Raw genomic sequence first — 18,544 nt, 5'->3', positions numbered from 1 at the left:
GATTATATCAGCCAGTCATGTCAAAATGAAACGAAACCAGGCTATCAGTTACTGCTTACCAGTCGGCAGCTGAGCCTTGTTTGACTTCTTACAGTTCCCAAACTGCAGACTCAGGATGCTCTGCCGTCAGGTATGTTCCAGAAGCATGGCACAGTCCCATCCGGCATCTCACCGTGACGTGTGCCCACCAGCTTGCATTTTTATAAAAACAGTAACAAAGTAGTATCATTTGAATATTTTTAACCATTAAATGTAAAGAGAAATCCAAGTTTACTTATTACATGTTGATTATCAGTCATACTGAAAGGTAGTCTGTCTTTGCTCAGGACACCAACTAAAATGATAGATACCCAGTTGTTAAGTATACAGTTACTTTGTCTGAATTCTAAATTAAGGGTTCAAGATAAAAATTATATGTTAGCTGTAGCTTAGTTTCTTTGTTTTTTTGAGGCAGAGTCTCACTCTGTCGCCCAGGCTGGAGTGCAGTGGCGCAATCTTCCCTCACTGCAACCTCTGCCTCCAGGTGGCAGGTTCAAGCGATTCTTCTGCCTCAGCCTCCAGGTAGCTGGGTTTACAGGTTTGCACTGCAACACCTGGCTAATTTTTGTATTTTTAGTAGAGATGGGGTTTCACCATGTTGGCCAGGCTGGTCTCGAACTCCTATCCTCAAGTGATCTGCGTGCCTTGGCCTCCCAAAGTGCTGGGACTACAGGCTTGAGCCACTTTACCCGGCCTGTAGTTTAGTTCTAAACTCAACATTATCACTGGGACTCAACACATACCTCCTCCAACAGTGTCCATTTTTTGAGCAGAAAATATGTGATCACACATCCATGTATTGAACACATAGCTTTAAAAATATTTCTATTCTAGGCATCCCTGAGTGACAGCAATGTGGAGGCCCTCAAAAAACTGGCAGCCAAAAGGGGATGGGAGGTTACCAGCACTGTGGAAAAGGTAGGACACCTCCAGGTATTTGAATAATCCATTGCCCATCACAAATGAAAGCTTTGGTGGTGGTGGTAGTTCTACTGCTTCTACTGCGGCTTTTAAGATTTAAAAAACCTTTTGAGGAAACTGTTTATAAGAGGCAACCATCTTTTCAGCCCTGTCTCTACAAGCTGGTTGATTTGGAGTCCTTCAAATATGCCCCACATGCTCCTACCTCTGAGCTTAGGTTCTCACATCCCGTCTCTCCCTCCTTCTCTTCTCCATCTACCCAAATCCCACCTGATCTAGATCAGGACAGATGCTTCTCCATAAAGCCTCTCCTGCCACACTTGACTTAGGAACTTCTTTTTCTAGTAACTCCTTTAGTCATGACTTCTTTAAAATTAATTTTTTTGGCTGAGTGTGCTGGCTCACATACTAATCCTAGTACTTTGGGAGGCCAAGGCAGGAGGATCCCTTGAGGCCAGGAGTTTGATACAAGCCCGGGCAAAATAATGAGACCCCATCTCTACAAAAAAATTAAAAATCAGCCAGCTGTGGTAGCAGACACTTGTAGTCTTAGCTGCCCAGGAGGTCGAGGTGGGAGGATCACTTGAACCCAGGCATTTCAGGCTCCAGTGAGCTATGATCACATCATTGCATTCCAGCCTGGGCAATAGAGCATGACTCTGTCTCTAAAAATAATAAATAAATAAACAAACAATTTTTCAATTAATTATACACTACCTTATGACATTTCTTCCCCAGCTACCTCAAATTAATATTTAAGCCTTACATGGAAATTTAACTTTTTACACATGCTTTTACACATGCTTACACATGATCTTCTTTCCCTGAGTACATTATAAACCTCTTAAGAAAGAGACTTTGTCTCGACTTCTTTGTATCTCTCTCAGGACCTGTTACAGTGTTTTGCATGCCATCAGGTTTAAAGAGACATACATCATTTGGATCTTAATTTTATTTAATTTCAGAGGTTTATTAGGAGACCCTCGGAAGCTCATGCCCATGTTAACTAGACTGTAAGCTCTCTGAGGCCATTACACCCAGACCACAGGAGCGCCTAGCACTTCAGAGACGCTCACTAATGCCAGCACTTTGGCTACGTTCATATTTCAGTATGCACTGATTTTCATCATCAGTGAAGCAGCAGCCTATGAAATAGGATGACCGTATGTCCTGATTTTCTTGGGACAGTTCTGGCTTACACCTGTTGTCCCATCATAATTATTAACAGTGTCTTGGTGTTCCAGTTTGAATGATAAATTATATTGTTACTTTACCTTAAAATCTAAGTAAATTCAGATGCTACTTCATTGATTCTTTTCAACTCTGACTTTGACCTCTTCTGAATGTTTTGTTTTTGGTTGTTTCCTTTTATGATTTATTTGTCCTCACTGTTAAATCCTTTAAAGGTCTTCCTTATCCCATTTGGATCCAGTGAAGTTTCTGTCTTTGCCTGGTTCAGTGATGCAGAAACACAGGTTTAACTAATGCATTTGTTTATCTCTCATAAAAGATGCTTCACTACTTTGTTTTCTTTCGCTATGATAAAACCTGCTTCTTTCATCATTGCTGGGATCTGAGCATTCATGAGCAGCAGTGGAAAAAACAAATTCATGTCTGGAATGGAGTGAAAGAACATATTTAGTGAAGTCGTAGAATATATTATAACTTCAGTTCTTGGGAGGGTGTAGCCCAAAGCATACCCAAACAAATTTGCTAGTGTTGTGGGAGAGCTATCAATGACTAATTCTTAATTATTATGTAAATAGTTACTAGAGGATATTGTATAGTTAAAGAAATATTCTTACATTATTTCCATTGAATTTGAATTTCTCCCTTAAAGAATATACTCATGATGAAAATCTGATTTAAAAAATCTGATAAAAAATGTTTTTGAAGAGTTATCCTCTTCTCTCCCACGTTTTACAGCTTATATGTTTTTAATTTCAAAATATGACTCTAATTTTTTCTGTCACCTTTTAGTTGAATAATTCTTACAACACAGTTGTCTGTTAAGAATCATACTTTTGGGCCGGGCACAGTGTCTCATGCTTGTAATCCCAACACTTTGGGAGGCTGAGGCAGGTGGATCACAAGGTCAGGGGTTCAAGACCACCCTAGCCAAGATGCTGAAACCCTGTCTCTACTAAAACTACAAAAATTAGCCAGGAGCAGTGGCAGATGCCTGTAATCCCAGCTACTTGGGAGGCTGAGGCAGGAGAATTGCTTGAACCTGGGCAGCAGAGATTGCAGTGGGCTGAGACTGTGCCACTGCACTCAAGCCTGGGCAACAGAGTGAGACTCCATGTCAAAAAAACAAAACAAAACAAAAAACAATCATACTTTCTGGCCAGGCGCAGTGGCTCACACCTGTAATCCCAGCACTTTGGGAGGCCAAGGTGGGTGGATCACTTGAGGTCAGGAGTTCAAGACCAGCCTGACCAACATGGTGAAACCCCATCTCTACTAAAAATAAAAAATTAGCCGGGTGTCATGGCGGGCACCTGTAATCTCAGCTGCTGGGGAGGCTTGGGCATGAGAATCACTTGAATCTGGGAGGCGGAGGTTGCAGTGAGCCGAGATTGTACCGCTGCACTCCAGCCTGAGCAACAGAGTGAGACCCTGTATAAAAAAAAAAAAAAAAAAAAGAATCATACTTTGCTCAAAGCCAGGTCTGACAGCATCCACCTGTAGTCCCAGCTACTTGGGAATCTGAGGTAGAAGGATTGCTTGAGCCTAGGAGTTTGAGGCCAGCCTGGGCAACATAAAATGATCTCATCTCTAAAAAAAAAAAAAATCATGTTTTTTCCAGGTTTTCAATATAAATTAGATGGTAAAAATCTAAGATTGTAGTATGTGTGATGAAATTGGATAGGGCTTATGGTTTTAATTCATTTCATGTTTCATGTGTAATGATAGAATTAATTGTAGTAGTAATACAAGGAGCAAAATGTGTATTTTGGAAACATCACAAAGGTACGTGAAACAGCTGAAGAATAATTATAAGGTTGTTTATTAACAAGTGAGAGATTATAGTGCTTAAACCATAAAAGTCAGCTCTTACAGACAATTCCAAGTAAGAGAAGACAGTTATATAGGGAGAACTTCAGAGAGGAGGCCATTCTTACCTCCTTGAAGCCAGTGTCAGGATTGGATTGCTGAGGGAGAAATAGGGCTTTCTAGGCAGTAGGTAGTTTGCGCCAAGTTCTCCTGGTGGAAATTAGCATTGAGTAGGAGACTGGCCTGACAGGAGTAGCTTTTTATTTAAGGAAGACCTGGGGATGTACTGGGAAAATTATGGAGAAAGCCAGAATGACACGAACCACCTGAAAACCTTTACACAGGACAGATCCCTAGTATGGGAAACAGACCAGAGGGGAGCTAGTCTCATGGAGCTGGGGGAGGGCTGGGCCCAGAGCTCCGCCTCTCCAACCCCCACCCACTTGGCCCCTGTGGTAATCTCCAGATACCTCCAAGGAAAATGAAGGCTTCCCTAGGCTTCTGTAAAAACCACTTTTGCCCTCTTTCCCACAGTGTAGTCTTCAAAACATATTTGTCAATAGATGGCACAAAAATTCTCAAATTTTTAGTTGTTTCCTCTTGTACTGTTTGTTTTTTTGAGACAGAGTCTCACTCTGTTTCCCAGATTGGAATGCAGTGGCGTGATCTCGGTTCACTGCAACTCCCCTTCCCGGGTTCAAGGGATTCTCATGCCTCAGCCTCCCAAGTAGCTGGGACTACAGGCATGTGCCACCACCCCTGGATAATTTTTGTATTTTCAGTAGAGACAGGGTATAACCATGTTGGCCAGGTTGGTCTCAAACTCCTGACCTCAGGTGATCTGCCAGCCTTGGCCTCCCAAAGTGTTGGGATTGAAAGCCCTCTTATACTATTTGTATAAGACATTCAAATTCAAATTCAAAAAGGATCTTATTAAAATGAAAAAAAAAAGATATCACTAATAAAATGTTAGCAAGCTCCAGCAGATTTTCAGCCTGCTTGCTTTAAGCTTCATTTCATAGAATAAAATTCTCCAACCATCAAATGATAAAGAAAACATTTGAGTTGGTGTATTAGTTCATCCTCACATTGCTATAAAGAACTACCTGAGGCTGGGTGATTGTTAAAGAAAAGAGGTTTAATTGGCCCACGGTTCCACAGCCTGCACAGGAAGCATGGCTGGGGAGGCCTCAGGAAACTTCCAATCATGGCAGAAGGTAAAGAGGAAGCAGGCACGTCCTACATGGCTAGAGCAGGAGGAAGAGAGAGGGTGAGGTGTCACACACTTTCAAACAACCAGATCTCATGAGAACTCACTGTCACAAGAACAGCAAGGGGGAAGTCCACTCTCATGATCCAGTCACCTCCCACCAGGTCCCTGCTCCAGCGCTGGGGATTACAATTTGGCATGAGATTTGGTTGAAATCACAAATCCAAACCATATCAGTTGGTTACAAATAAATAAATAAATAAATTGAATCTCTATATTCCCAAGTAATTCATATTCTTGGAGAACTGTTCCTGGAAAATTTTTTCACTAAGCAAAAGCTGGTCTTTCTTAGCAGGGTTTAAAGAGAACCAAAACTAACTACTGCATTTCTTTGTCTGCTTTGTTTGCATCAATATCATTGATTTAGACAGCAGGGCAATGAGGACTTTCTGCTTCCCTCACCTTCTAGGGGAAAGATCAAAATCGAATTTGCTCATCCAGTACTGTACCTGACATTGCGTAAGTCGAGTGAGCTCTGTAAGGGCAGAATTCAGTGGTGGTTACAACTTAGTTTGATGTTTGATTTGGCTCCATGATAGGAAGCAGAAGCATGTGACTGCAGCCTGAGGAGCAGCCACCTAGGAAAGTGCTGTATTCGTTTCCTAGGGCTGCTATAACAGAGGACCACAAACTGGGTAGTGGACACAGTAGAAATCTATTGTCTCACAGTTCTGGAAGCTGGTAGCCTGAGACCAAGATGTCAACAGGGTTGCTTCTTTCTGAGCCTGTGAGGGACAATCTGTTCCATGCTTGTCTCCTAGCTTCTGGTAATTTTCTGGCAGTCTTCGGCACTCCTTGGCTTATGGAAACATCGCTGGATCTCTATCTTTGTCATCACATGTGTTCTCCCTGTAAGCATGTCTATGTCCAATGTCCCTTTTTAACAAGGATGCCAGTCATATTGGATTAGGGGTCCATCCTACCACAGTACAACCGCATCTTGACTAATTACATCTGCAAGAACCCTATTTCCATATAAGGTCAGATTCTGAGGTAGAGGAGGTTGGGACTACAGCACATGAATTTAGGGGTGGAAGGGTAGAGACGTAATTCAACTCTTAATAAGTGCTCAGCACAATATTGCATCCCACTCCATCTCGTTCCACCAGAATGGAGCGTGGCTGACCCAAGGCCAGAATAGGACTGGCACTATGGAGTTCACCCTGGCCACCTGCCCTCAGCTCCTCTGAGATTGCAGAGCCCCAGCAGCCCATCCTAGAGCCACTTGCCCACCAAGCACTGATTGGATGACTGATAAATCTGATAATTTCTCTGGATATACACCAACAAACCTCCTTCAACTCCCCCGTGCTGGGGGCAAAGTTAGGCATGCCCATGCTAAGTAGGGTGAGTCTCACCAGCCACCTGGAGCCCCATCTGTAGTTTTCTTGGTGTTTGATAAGTGCTGACAGCCTCGATCATGTCTTCCTTTGCAGGCTGGATTTAAAGGGAAGCTTGGAAGCAAGTTCAGTTGGAGAGATTAAATGATATAAGCAAATAATCACTTGTGTCTGAGCTGCTTTGTAATTTCTCATTTCTTCATTCTCTTATTGATAATATTTATATTTAAATAAAGGTTTCTCCTTTACAGCCTGATTTTTTTTCCATCTGCTTGATTCCTGCAGTGAAGTCCTAACCCCGTATTTGTTTGTTTTCTCACAGCTTGTTGCCATGGGAATGGTTATAAGGTAGCAAATTTCAACACTAGCTTTTCAAAGTACCCTGAAAGAGAAAAGAAAATGGGAAGGATAGAAATGTTTTCTTAGCTGAACACACATCTCTGATTATTGTCAAAAACACAGTAGAAGAAAAGCTGAGAGTAGCACGGGATGCATTCATGCTTAAGTATATGTCAAATGGCTCCCCAAGGCATGCCTCCTCTTACCTAAGGAATAATGTGCATTAGGAAACCAGGAACTGGCCATTCAGAAGGATGATCCAGCCACAGTGATTCAGAAATGAAAGGAAGCTTTGTGCTGAGGAAATATGGTGCTCCAGGGGCCCTGCTGAGAGGCTGAGATGGTTCTAGAGGTGGTTGACTCAGTTCCTGGATCCCCTCGGCCCACTTGAAGACATGTCTGACATCCTGGGAAAGTGTCCTAAGCTATAGCCTTGACTCCGCTCTCTTGAGGGAGATGAGGTGCTGACCTGCCTAGCAGTCTGGTGATATTTTCTTTTTTTTCCTCAGTAGAGGCAGGGAAACATCGCAAAGAGACAAGGAGAGAAAGGTCTAGGTTTTTACATTTTTCATGAGGAAAAAAAAAAAAAGCCGGGCGCGGTGGCTCACGCCTGTAATCCCAGCACTTTGGAAGGCCGAGGCGGGTGGATCACAAGGTCAGGAGATCGAGACCATGGTGAAACCCCGTCTCTACTAAAAATAGAAAAAATTAGCCGGGCGCAGCGGCGGGCGCCTGTAGTCCCAGCTACTCGGGAGGCTGAGGCAGGAGAATGGCGTGAACCCGGGAGGCGGAGCTTGCAGTGAGCCGAGATTGCGCCACTGCACTCCAGCCTGGGCAACAGAGCAAGACTCCGTCTCAAAAAAAAAAACAAAAAAAAAAAAAAAACTGTTGTGCAATAATTAAATAGCCCACCCTCAAGTCACATATTGTTTAGAGGACACGGGACTACAGCATCCTGGACAGACCTCTAGACATCCCAGGATTTGAAGAGAAATTGCCATGGGGCTTCAATTTCATCCAGGAAATAAGATGCCTTAGTTAGTGCAATTGGTCTTTGACTACATATATATGCGTATGGTTTCTAAAGTAAAAGCATCAGTTTTCTTTTGTAATGTAATTTTTTTTGTTGTCTTTTAGATAAAAATATATACTCTGGAAGAGCGTGATGTTTTATCTGTTTGGGTTGAAAAGCACGTGGGAAGTCCAGCACATTTGGCTTATCGTCTCTTGTCTGACTTTACAAAGCGACCTTTGTGGGACCCCCATTGTGTGTAAGAACAAACTTAAAAATTTTTCTCAATCAACCTTGACATCATGTAAAAGATGATCTCCATATTGCAGTCCATCTCCACTGTCCAATGTGTGACCCATTGTTTAAAGAGTATTTTTAAAAGTTTGGCCGGGCATAGCACTTTGTGAGGCTGAGGCAGGTGGATAGTTGAGCCCAGGAGTTCAAGACCAGCCTGGGCAACATGGTGAAAGCCTCTCTATAAAATACACAAAAATTAACTGGACATGGTGGTGCATGCTTGTAGTCCTAGCTACTTGGGAGGCCCAGGTGGGAGGATTGCATGAGTCTGGGAGGTCAAAGCTGCAGTGAGCCAAGATCACACGACTGCACTCTAGCCTGGGCAACACAGGAGACCCTGTCAAAAATTAAAATAAAAATAAAGTTTGCTGTGGACAGAATACTGCATCAGGTGATATTGAGAGACACAAAACAAAAATTATACTCACTTATCACCTATATTGAGTTGACCTGCTTTACCCACATCTATTGTAATTCTACCAGTAACTTCAAGGTCGATATTATTTCCATTTAAGAGGTTCTGAGACTTGCCAAGATTGCACAGACAATAAAGTGATGGAACCCAAACTGGAACCCAAGTCTGTCATGCTCTGAATTTTACACTCTTCTACTTTAATATGCAACCTCATTGCTCTTGAGGAAGTGATTATCCACTTGTCCTGCCTACTCTCAACATTTCATTGGCGGTTCCTTACTTCTCTGTGAAGCAACCCTCCCTGGTGAGAAGCTAAGACAGCAAGCTGTGTGAGCCCCAAGGTGAAAGGCATGCCTTCCTGCTCCCCTTCCTGATGATGTCCCTGCTCGTATTAGCCTACATCTCCTACTCCTGCTACTCCCTGTCTCCTGCATCCCTAATCCAATCTCCTCCACTCCCCGGCCCTTTCCTGGAACACAGTACAGAGCTGTGCACCCTGCCAACTGCACTGATGGGGACCAGCTGCACTGAGGCCCAGCCACCTTGGCTATAGCACCCCACAGGGCTTCATGGCCACCTTGTTGACATGGAAGGGTTGGTGAGATGGGCTTCCTATTATGTTAAGCGTTTCCTAATCTTGACAAGATAGAGGCTCATCTTTAAATTTTCTAAAACTCACTGTGATAGAGATTTAGAAATACCATGTAACAGATGATTTAATACCACTAAAGTGAAACATCTCTAAGGTCATGTGTTACATTTGCACAGATGCTAGAGTTTAAATGGGAGGAGTCCCCTTATCCTCCTGGTAGGGCCTGCGAGAGGGGTGTGGCTTGTTTCTTCGTGCTGCTCAAACCCCTAGAGGGATCATGCAGGTGCTTAAGTCACGGGGAGCGTTTTTTGGGCTCCAACCCCATGGCAGCATCTAGGGTTGAGTGTTTATGGCTCCGGAAGCCCCAGTGGGTGTGTGTTGTGATGTGCTCTTTCAGTTTTGCTGTCTGCAGACAGCTTGTGTTAATTAGCTCAGTTAGACCCTCTGCCTTATCGCAAGGACAGAGGGCTTTCTGTATCCTGGATTCTTGCCTTAGTGTACTGGGAAAAACGGCTCACACGTGGCCTTGGAGGACGGGTGCAAGGTTTTGAGTGGTGGAAGCTGCTCTTAGCGAGATGGATGGGAAGCCAGAAGGAGGATGGAGTTGGAAGGTGGTCTTCTTCTGGAGTCAGGCTGCCCAGCCACCAGACTCTCCTCTGACCACCCCTGACCGAATTCCATGTCTTTCCACTATCGATGGCCTGCCAGCGTCTGCTGGTGTCTGGCGGTGTGCTCTTCTGTTCCTCTCAACATCCAGCCCGCTAGGCTGGATGTGCCCGCTAGGGTCTCGGGTTTTTTATGGGCACAGGGTGTGGGGTGTGGTGGCCAAAAGATAACTTCTGGGGTGTGACAACAGAAATGCCTGTCCTCATTTAAGTCCGTGGGCACAGGCCCGAGGGTGGAGCCCTCACCAGTGACCCTTCCCTTCTCTATCCAACACTTCCCTGCCCACCTCCCATATCAGAATGATACGTCATGGTTAATGCTATCACAATAAATCATTCTGAGAGAAGAGGAACACTTCTCAATTTTCTTGCATCAGTTTAATAGATACTCTACCAGTACAAAGCTTTTAGGAATAACAATGCCTAAACTTTGGTGTTAATGCTTTAAAAATGTTTCTCCCACTATTCTCTGTCACTTGACATTCCGGCCAAATTGAAGTTGAACAAATAGGGGAATGAATGAATGAATTCTTATTAAACTAACTTTTCTTGTACATCTATTATTATTCAGGTACTATGCCAGGTGCTTTCACTGAATCCTTGCAGTAACCCCACGTATCATTATCTAAATTTTATAGATGAAAAAATAAAATGACTTGCCTAACGCAACTTATGTAGCAAGTAAGTGGCAATCTGGGAGTCAAAAGACTCCAAAGCTAGTGCTGTTTCCAATATGCCACATTTCTTTATCTATATAAACAATCCTTCTTGGACTGACTATATGATTTACGAGTCCTCACGATGTTTTTCCTTGATCCTAGAGAAAAATAATTTTGTATAAAACAGCTCAATGCCTTTCACTGAAGTATCGAGAATTATGAACTTGAAGTCAGATGGCCACCATCCTCTGTCACTTGCAGAATTATTCCTTCTGATCAAAGAGCTCTTGTGTTTTTTGTTTGTTTGTTGTGGCTTTTTTTTTTTTTTTTTTTTGAGTTTTGAGATAGGGTCTCATTGTGTCACCCAAGCTGGAGTGCAGTGGCACAATCATGGATCACTGCAACCTCAACCGCTCAGGCTCAAGTGATATTCCCACCTCAACCCCTCGAGTAGCTGGGACTACAGGCATGCACCACCACACCCAGCTAATTTTTAAAATTTTTTTTTGTAAAGATAAGATTTTGCAAGTTTGCCCAGGCTGGTCCTGAACTCCTGGCCTCAAGTGATCCTCCCACCTCGACCTCCCAAGGTGTTAGGATTACAGGCATGAGCCACTGTGCCCAGCCTCAAAGAGCTCTTCTAAGGACAGACTTGAGCAATAATGCTGGCTTTTAGGGGGATGATTAGGTGAGCTGAAGGGGCAAATAAGGATACCAATAATGAGATTATATAAGCAAATAAAGGAAGTGAATGCCTTACCAGGTAGAAAGTGTAGCTGCTTTTCACTGTTCTATATACACAGGTCCTGTGAAGTCATAGACTGGGTGAGTGAAGATGATCAGCTGTGTCACATCACCTGTCCTGTGCTGAATGATGACAAACCCAAAGACTTGGTAGTACTCATATCACGAAGAAAACCTCTCAAGGATGGGTGAGTATATGCAGTTCAAGTGTTCTATCACTATTTCATAGTATAGGATAGAAATTAAAAGTTGATGTGAAAGCCTGTAATCCCAGCACTTTGGGAGGCTGAGGCGGGCGGATCACGAGGTCAGGAGATCGAGACCATCCTGGCTAACACGGTGAAACCCCATCTCTACTAAAAATACAAAAAATTAGCTGGGCATGGTGGCGGGTGCCTGTAGTCCCAGCTACTTGGGAGGCTGAGGCAGGAGAATGGCGTGAACCCGGGAGGCGGAGCTTGCAGTGAGCCGAGATGGTGCCATTGCACTCCAGCCTGGGCAACAGAGCTAGACTCTGTCTCCAAAAAAAAAAAAAAAAAAAAGTTGATGTGAAAATAAGTAAGTCTGTGTAGATATTTCTGCTCTTGAATTATGTTCATTTGAATTATACCTAGATGAATCTTTAGCTCTTATTGTAAAATTAACTGTCATCTATTAAGTGCCAGCTATTTGCAAAGTACAATGCAAGAATCCTAAAGTAGTTCCTTTTCCTATGTAGATGTAAAACTGGTATTCAGTAAACCTTTGAAACATCCCATGATTAGTAAAAATGCAGTGAAAGCCAAATAAGACACCGGGAATTGGTTTAGAATTCAGCAAGGCTTGACTGTGCTAGACATCCACCATGGCTGGCTGTCAGCCGGCCTGTCGATCAGAGGACCCAGACATGGTTTTTCCATGTACACTGAACTGCTCAAAGCATGGCAGCTAGCTTCTAAGAGGAAGTGTCCCAAATAATCCCACACACATGTGAGTATTAACAGATGTTCAGTGTCATATCATTTATTATGTCAAAAGATATTAGAAACAAATGGAAAATCCATCTTATAAATTATGGTAGATCCATACTACAAAGTATTGTACCATCATTAAAAAGGATGAAGCAGCTATAATGGGACTGATAGAGAAACACTTCCAAAGATTTATTGCTAGATGAAAAATCAAATTGTAGTCGATATTTGTAAAATGATATTTATGTAAAAAATTTTGTGTGCATTTGCTTATATAAATGTCATTCTTATACATTTATTTTTATACAATAAAATGTTAAGAGTGGTCACTTCTAGGGTGGAGTATAGCATGGGAGTGCAATTGGACTGGAGGAAGATTTTTATTTTGTAGCCTACAGGGTTCTCTATTATTGAGAGTTTTTCTTTTAACAACGATGGGTATTGTTTTTATTATTATTATTATTATTATTATTATTTTAGATAGTGTTTTGCTCTTGTTGCCCAGGCTGGAGTGCAATGGCACAATCTCAGCTCACTGCAACCTCTGTCTCCCGGGTTCAAACGATTCTCCTGCCTCAGCCTCCCAAGTAGCTGGGATTACAGGCATGCGCCACCATGCTCAGCTAATTTTATATTTTTAGTAGAGATGGGATTTCTCCATGTTGGTCAGGCTGGTCTCGAACTCCCAACCTCCGGTAATCTGCCGGCCTCAGCCTCCCAAAGTGCTGGGATTACAGGCATGAGCCACTGCGCCCGGCCTGTGTTTTAATTTAAAAAGGAAAAGAGGCTGAAATTACAACCCTGTAGGGCACAATAAAACTGCAGTTGGTGGTTGACTCCAGCTTCATGGAGTTACACAAAGCATTGTATATGCAATTCTAAGGCAGAAAACACTATTTCCTACCTTGAATGTAGCCTAGAGAGTGTTTTCTGATGAGACCATTCATCTAGAAGATCTGGGCCTTCATAGTTTCACTTCTACCTGTATAAATAAGTTGGGTTAACTATAGGGATTTATTTTCTAACAACTATTCTTTATTTCTCACAAGAGCTTAGAAAATGTCTTCTTTCAGTAACACTTACACAGTGGCAGTGAAGTCGGTCATTTTGCCGTCGGTGCCCCCGTCTCCACAGTACATCAGAAGTGAAATCATATGTGCCGGATTTCTCATCCATGCTATTGACAGCAGCTCATGCATTGTAAGTTTGATGAAACGTCTGTGATTAATTGGCTCTGCCAGATAGAGAAAAATCTCTTAATTTACCCAATGTCCTAATTAATTGTAATCTTGTAATTTGTGTCCACACTATGGGAATCCTAAGGTCATCCTTTCAGATCATCTATTCCAGATGGTACCCCAGAAGATTAGGGTCTTAGTCTCCCCTACACCAGCAAGACTCAGATCCTTGCTTGAAAAAGCTCCAAGTCAATAAGAAATTAAAATATTGTACTTTCTTTTTGAAACAGGTATCTTACTTTAACCATATTTCTGCTAGCATCCTTCCTTACTTTGCTGGAAATCTTGGTGGCTGGTCGAAATCCATTGAAGAAACAGCAGCCTCTTGTATACAGTTCTTAGAGAATCCTCCTGATGATGGGTTTATAAGCACGTTTTAAATGGTCAACTTTCAATTACCGGTAATTTAATTTCCCACTTTTAATTCCAGACACCCTTAGCCCTGACATTTGTCAAGCTTTTGGGCCACAAAATAATTAATATAAGCCTAAGCAAAATGCAGTGAAAAAGTTAAAAAATAAAATGCATCTTAAGTCAAATACCAGTGATTTGGATTAGCATTAAAAGAGCTTTAAAATTCTGTTTTAAGTCATCTGTGGCTCTGCCTCTTCCAGGGGCACAGATAGTGGAAAATTGCCTGTATGCAATACTATGTGTTCTATAAAATGGCATGAATTTAGTTTAAATTATCATAAACAGTTTTAGGTTACAGAGGGAAACGTGTGTTCTGTGTGAAATTCCAAAAAAAAAAATTATAAACTCTAAAATGATGATTTGCTAAGTTGACTCGTTGATTAATGTATGGCATTCTTCCTTGTGCAGCAGGTATCTATGTCAGGAGCGTTTGACAAGATGTATTACATAGTCTAGAGATTTAAATTGGGGAGACATTAAAACGTAATGGAATCCAATCAATTTTAGTAATAAGAACAACTTTACTAGTGTCATTTAACATATATTCCAGGTGGCTGACCAATTTAGTATCTATTGCTCTATATACACACACAAGGTACCTGCAAAATGTAATATTACAGAGAAAGAGAATATTGACTGAGATCTCTTTCATAACCATTACATTAGCACTTTATTCTGTAGACTTCAATTCATTATTCTCCTCTGTCTGTGATTTGTCTTAACTCATGAGACAAGCCAGAATATGGCAAGCTAGCCTCCTCTAAAGGACACGTTTTAAAAGTTGAAGAGTCTCCATTATTGGTGGGCACACTTAACAGGTTAGATGCATCCTGCTGTTAGTTTGCTAAAGTTCTACCTCTGCTCACCCATCTCTTCACACAAGGTAAGCCTGGCTATAATTATTTGTATTTTTTCTGTGCCAGCAAGTTTTCATTTACATGAACTTTGGACTGTTCTGCAATTTTATACGTTAACATTTATATACATAAGAAGAGTGGATATGTGGATTAAAATAATTACATATTATATTACAGAAGTAGGAATGGTTTTGAGAATATTTTACATTTTGGAAAAGTCAACAAAATTAGTAATGAAGAGGTTATGTTAAACTAAAATTTCAGACCTCACCTACAATTGAGACACTTTCCAAATGCCGTCTGCCTAGCCTAAGTCTTTGCGTTTACATTTTTTGAAATGTTTTCCTGAATAGTAATGGAAACATTGTGAAGTTAAAGGAGTAGAGTGATGATAGCTGGATCACTCTGAGACATAAAGATGTCACCCACTCTAATTTACAACAGAGGCATAGTCTATTCCTGCATTACCCAATATGTGTCATTAAATAGCACTAGCCACATGTGCTATTTAATTAAAATTAAATAAATTTCAAAAATAAATTCTCCCACCATACTAGCCCCAATTCAAGTATTATTAGTCACCTGTGGTTAGTGGCTATCATATTGGACTATACAGATATAGAATATTTCCATAATCACAGAAGATTCTTTAGATAGTGCTGTGCTATTCAGGTTATCCCAGTCTTAACAATAATGCAGACAGGTCCTGTTTTCCCATTTTCACCTATCTTAATGCCAAACAATCCCTTCTACCCCCCCCTTTTTTTTTTTTTAATATATTTCACTTTTATGTTTCTGAACAAAAACACAGGACTCATCCACCTGGCTCTTTCTTGGATCATTTGGCATATCCTGAATTGAAGAGCTCATTTTCAGGACCACTGGACTTTAGAGATGCTAAATGAGCATGGCAAGAAGATAAGATAGCAATGCATTTAGGCTCTCCTTAGGGCATTTCCAAAAGTTTGAAATCTATTGTCTGAAACAATGACGAAATTAACTAAGGTGTTCCAGTTGTAAAATTTAGTAACAGCTCTTAAGTTTGCATTTTCTTTTTTATTAGGAATATGCTCACTCTTTCATTCATTCAGATATTTACTGAGAACTTACTTTGTGCTAGACACATCTTAGGCACTGCGGGTTCAGCAAGAAACAGAAGCATACTCTGTTCACATCATAAATAAAATTAATATAGAATATTAGAAGATACGTTATAAGGAAAAATTAAGCAGGGTAAAGATGAAGAGTGCCGGGGAAGGGTTGGGGGGGTGGTTGATATTTTAAGTAGGGTGGTCTACGTAGGCTTCCTTGAGGGACATTTAAGTAAAAGCCTGCAGGCAGAGAGGGAGTGAGCTGAGGATCTCTGGACGCAGCATGCTTCCTACCGAAGGACTAACCAGCGCAAAGTCCCTAAGCAGGGAGTGTTTCTGGCACAGTGTAGGAAAGAAAAGAACCTGGTGAGACTTCAACAGAGCGAGAGAAAATTAAAGACAGCTGAATTAAAGATCATCTTCCCCTACTCTCTTTGATGTCCAGGCTTTAAGCAAACGCGTTTGCTCTAAGGGTAAGCAGCTAAGTTAGTTCATCAGCAGTCAGCCCCCTGGAGACTCAGGACAGAGGAAACCTAAAAAAATGTAGTCACAGATTTTTTTTCCTTTGGAGTGTCAAAGAATCCTTAAGGGATACTCAAAATTTCATGCTGTTTTTTGATGGTAAGGGTTTTCAAGTGCTTCTAACAGGACGGAAAGCTTTTTGATTAAGAAAGGAAACTCAGCCGGCTGCGGTGGCTCATGCCTGTAATCCCAGCACTTCGGGAGGCCGAGGCGGGTAGATCACCTGAGGTCAGGAGTTTGAGACCAGCCTGACCAACATGGTGAAACCCCGTCTCTACTGAAAATACAAAAATTCGCTGGATGTGGTGGTGCCCACCTGTAATCCCAGCTACTCAGGAAGCTGAGGCAGGAGAATTGCTTGAACCTGGGAGGCAAAGTTTGTAGTTTGCAGAGATTGTGCCACTGCACTCCAGCCTGGGCAACAGAGCGAGACTTTGTCTCAACAAAAGAAAAAGGAAGCTCATTCCTATTCTTCCTAGTTTCAATGCAATCTAGTTACTAATCTGCATTCAGTTTCTCTATTATGTTTGTTTTAGGAAAAAAATCCAGTGAAAAAAATGGGAAAATGGATCAGAATATAGTTTACCCTGTACTCAAACATCTTTAGGAAATGATCAATTTTAACAAATAATGGAAATAAACCAGTATATATGTGTGTATGTATACACACACACAAACACACACATGCACACACACATATATATAATCATGTGGTTTTGTTTATATTTCTTATTAAACATTTCAGAAATAAGCTTGGACATTTTTACTGGCATAGTTATAAGGATAGTCTTGAAAATATATGTTGATACTATCATATTTGGGATTAAGTTAAAAAAAGAAAATATATGTTGAAAAATACATATAAAGGAATAAGTCTTGTGGTTTAGAGTAAATTATTAAAATAAGAACTATTAAGTTTGTTCATAATTTATTTCCCCTTTCCAAAGTATTAAAAGTATGGGGACAGGCAGCTCCCCATGAGCCCTGGGTGGTCTTGCACATTCTTGCTGAGTGTGCCAGGCCACGGGACTCATCTGTCTCCCAATTCTGAGCAATTTCTGTAGCTAGTCCCATCGACAACTAAGTAGGTCAAGGTGACCACAGCATTGACTTCAGTGTAACTGCTCACTCTCTGGGCAGAGGAGGCCTGGCTTGTTTGCTGCCTGCTACAGTGCTTGCTACTTGCTCAAAAAGTTATGGGCCTTTGGTTCCTCAGCTGTGACACAAGCCCAATGTGTCTGCAGCATTCACTATGCCCATCTTGTCACCTCTGTGGGACTTGGAGGGAAAGGAAAGCAACACAGATATGCTAATACTTACGCTGCTTGCTGTGTCATGAGTAATACAGTCCTTCATCTCTGAACCAAAAGTCTTGTGTCTTTTGTCAACATCCACAAAACAATAAGAGATTAACTGAGAGTCTTAAGACTCTCGGCCAGGCGCAGTGGCTCACGCATGTAATCCCAGCACTTTGGGAGGGCGAGGCGGGCAGATCACCTGAGGTGGGGAGCTTGAGACCAGCCTGACCAACATGGAGAAACCCCATCTCTACTAAAAATACAAAATTAGCCAGACGTGGTGGCACACGCCTGTAATCCCAGCTACTCAGGAGGCTGAGGCAGAAGAATGCTTGAACCCAGGAGGTGGAGGTTGCAATGAGCTGAGATCGCACCAATGCACTCCAGCCTGGCAACAGGGTGAGACTCCATCTCAAAAAAAAAGAATCTCAGGGCCAGGTGTACAGTGGCTCATGCCTATAATCCCAGCACTTTTGGAGGCTGAGGCACAAGGATCACTTGAGCCCAGTTCAAGACCGGCCTGGGCAACATAACAAGACTCCATCTCTATGAAAAATGAAAAAGTCAACCAGGCATGGTGGTGCATGCGTGTAGTCCCAGCCACTTGGGAGGCTGAGGTGGGAGGATTGCTTGAGCCCCGGAGTCATGGCTGCAGTGAGCCATGATCATGCCACTACACTCCAGCCTGGGAGACAGAGTGAGACACTGTGAAACACTGTCTCTAAAAAGAAAAAGCAAGACTCTCAAACCCTTCACAGTTATTGACAGTAAACCATCTCCAGATTCAAAAGTCAGAGAAATCTGATATTAAAAATGCCTTTCTCATTTTACACCTGCAAAGATGAAGCACCCTATAAAAATTGCATACCTGATACCACCTTTCA

General features: G+C 42.0%; 1 protein-coding gene across 1 annotated transcript in view; it reads left to right on the top strand.

Moving 5' to 3' along the window:
* ACOT12 (acyl-CoA thioesterase 12) overlaps positions 1–14,259 on the top strand; it is a 65,850-nt gene extending 51,591 nt beyond the window's left edge. Inside the window, exons 11-15 of the mRNA XM_025388452.1 lie at positions 874–957; positions 8,044–8,177; positions 11,350–11,478; positions 13,314–13,440; positions 13,709–14,259. Of these exons, the coding sequence (XP_025244237.1) occupies positions 874–957; positions 8,044–8,177; positions 11,350–11,478; positions 13,314–13,440; positions 13,709–13,858 (624 nt within the window). The 3' untranslated portion in view covers positions 13,859–14,259. The remainder of the gene's footprint in view (positions 1–873; positions 958–8,043; positions 8,178–11,349; positions 11,479–13,313; positions 13,441–13,708) is intronic.
* Positions 14,260–18,544: the final 4,285 nt, after the last annotated feature.

Source organism: Theropithecus gelada, chromosome 6 (genome assembly GCF_003255815.1).
Source record: "Theropithecus gelada isolate Dixy chromosome 6, Tgel_1.0, whole genome shotgun sequence".
Taxonomy (NCBI): Eukaryota; Metazoa; Chordata; class Mammalia; order Primates; family Cercopithecidae; genus Theropithecus; species Theropithecus gelada.
This window is presented reverse-complemented; position numbering and strand designations above follow the sequence as displayed.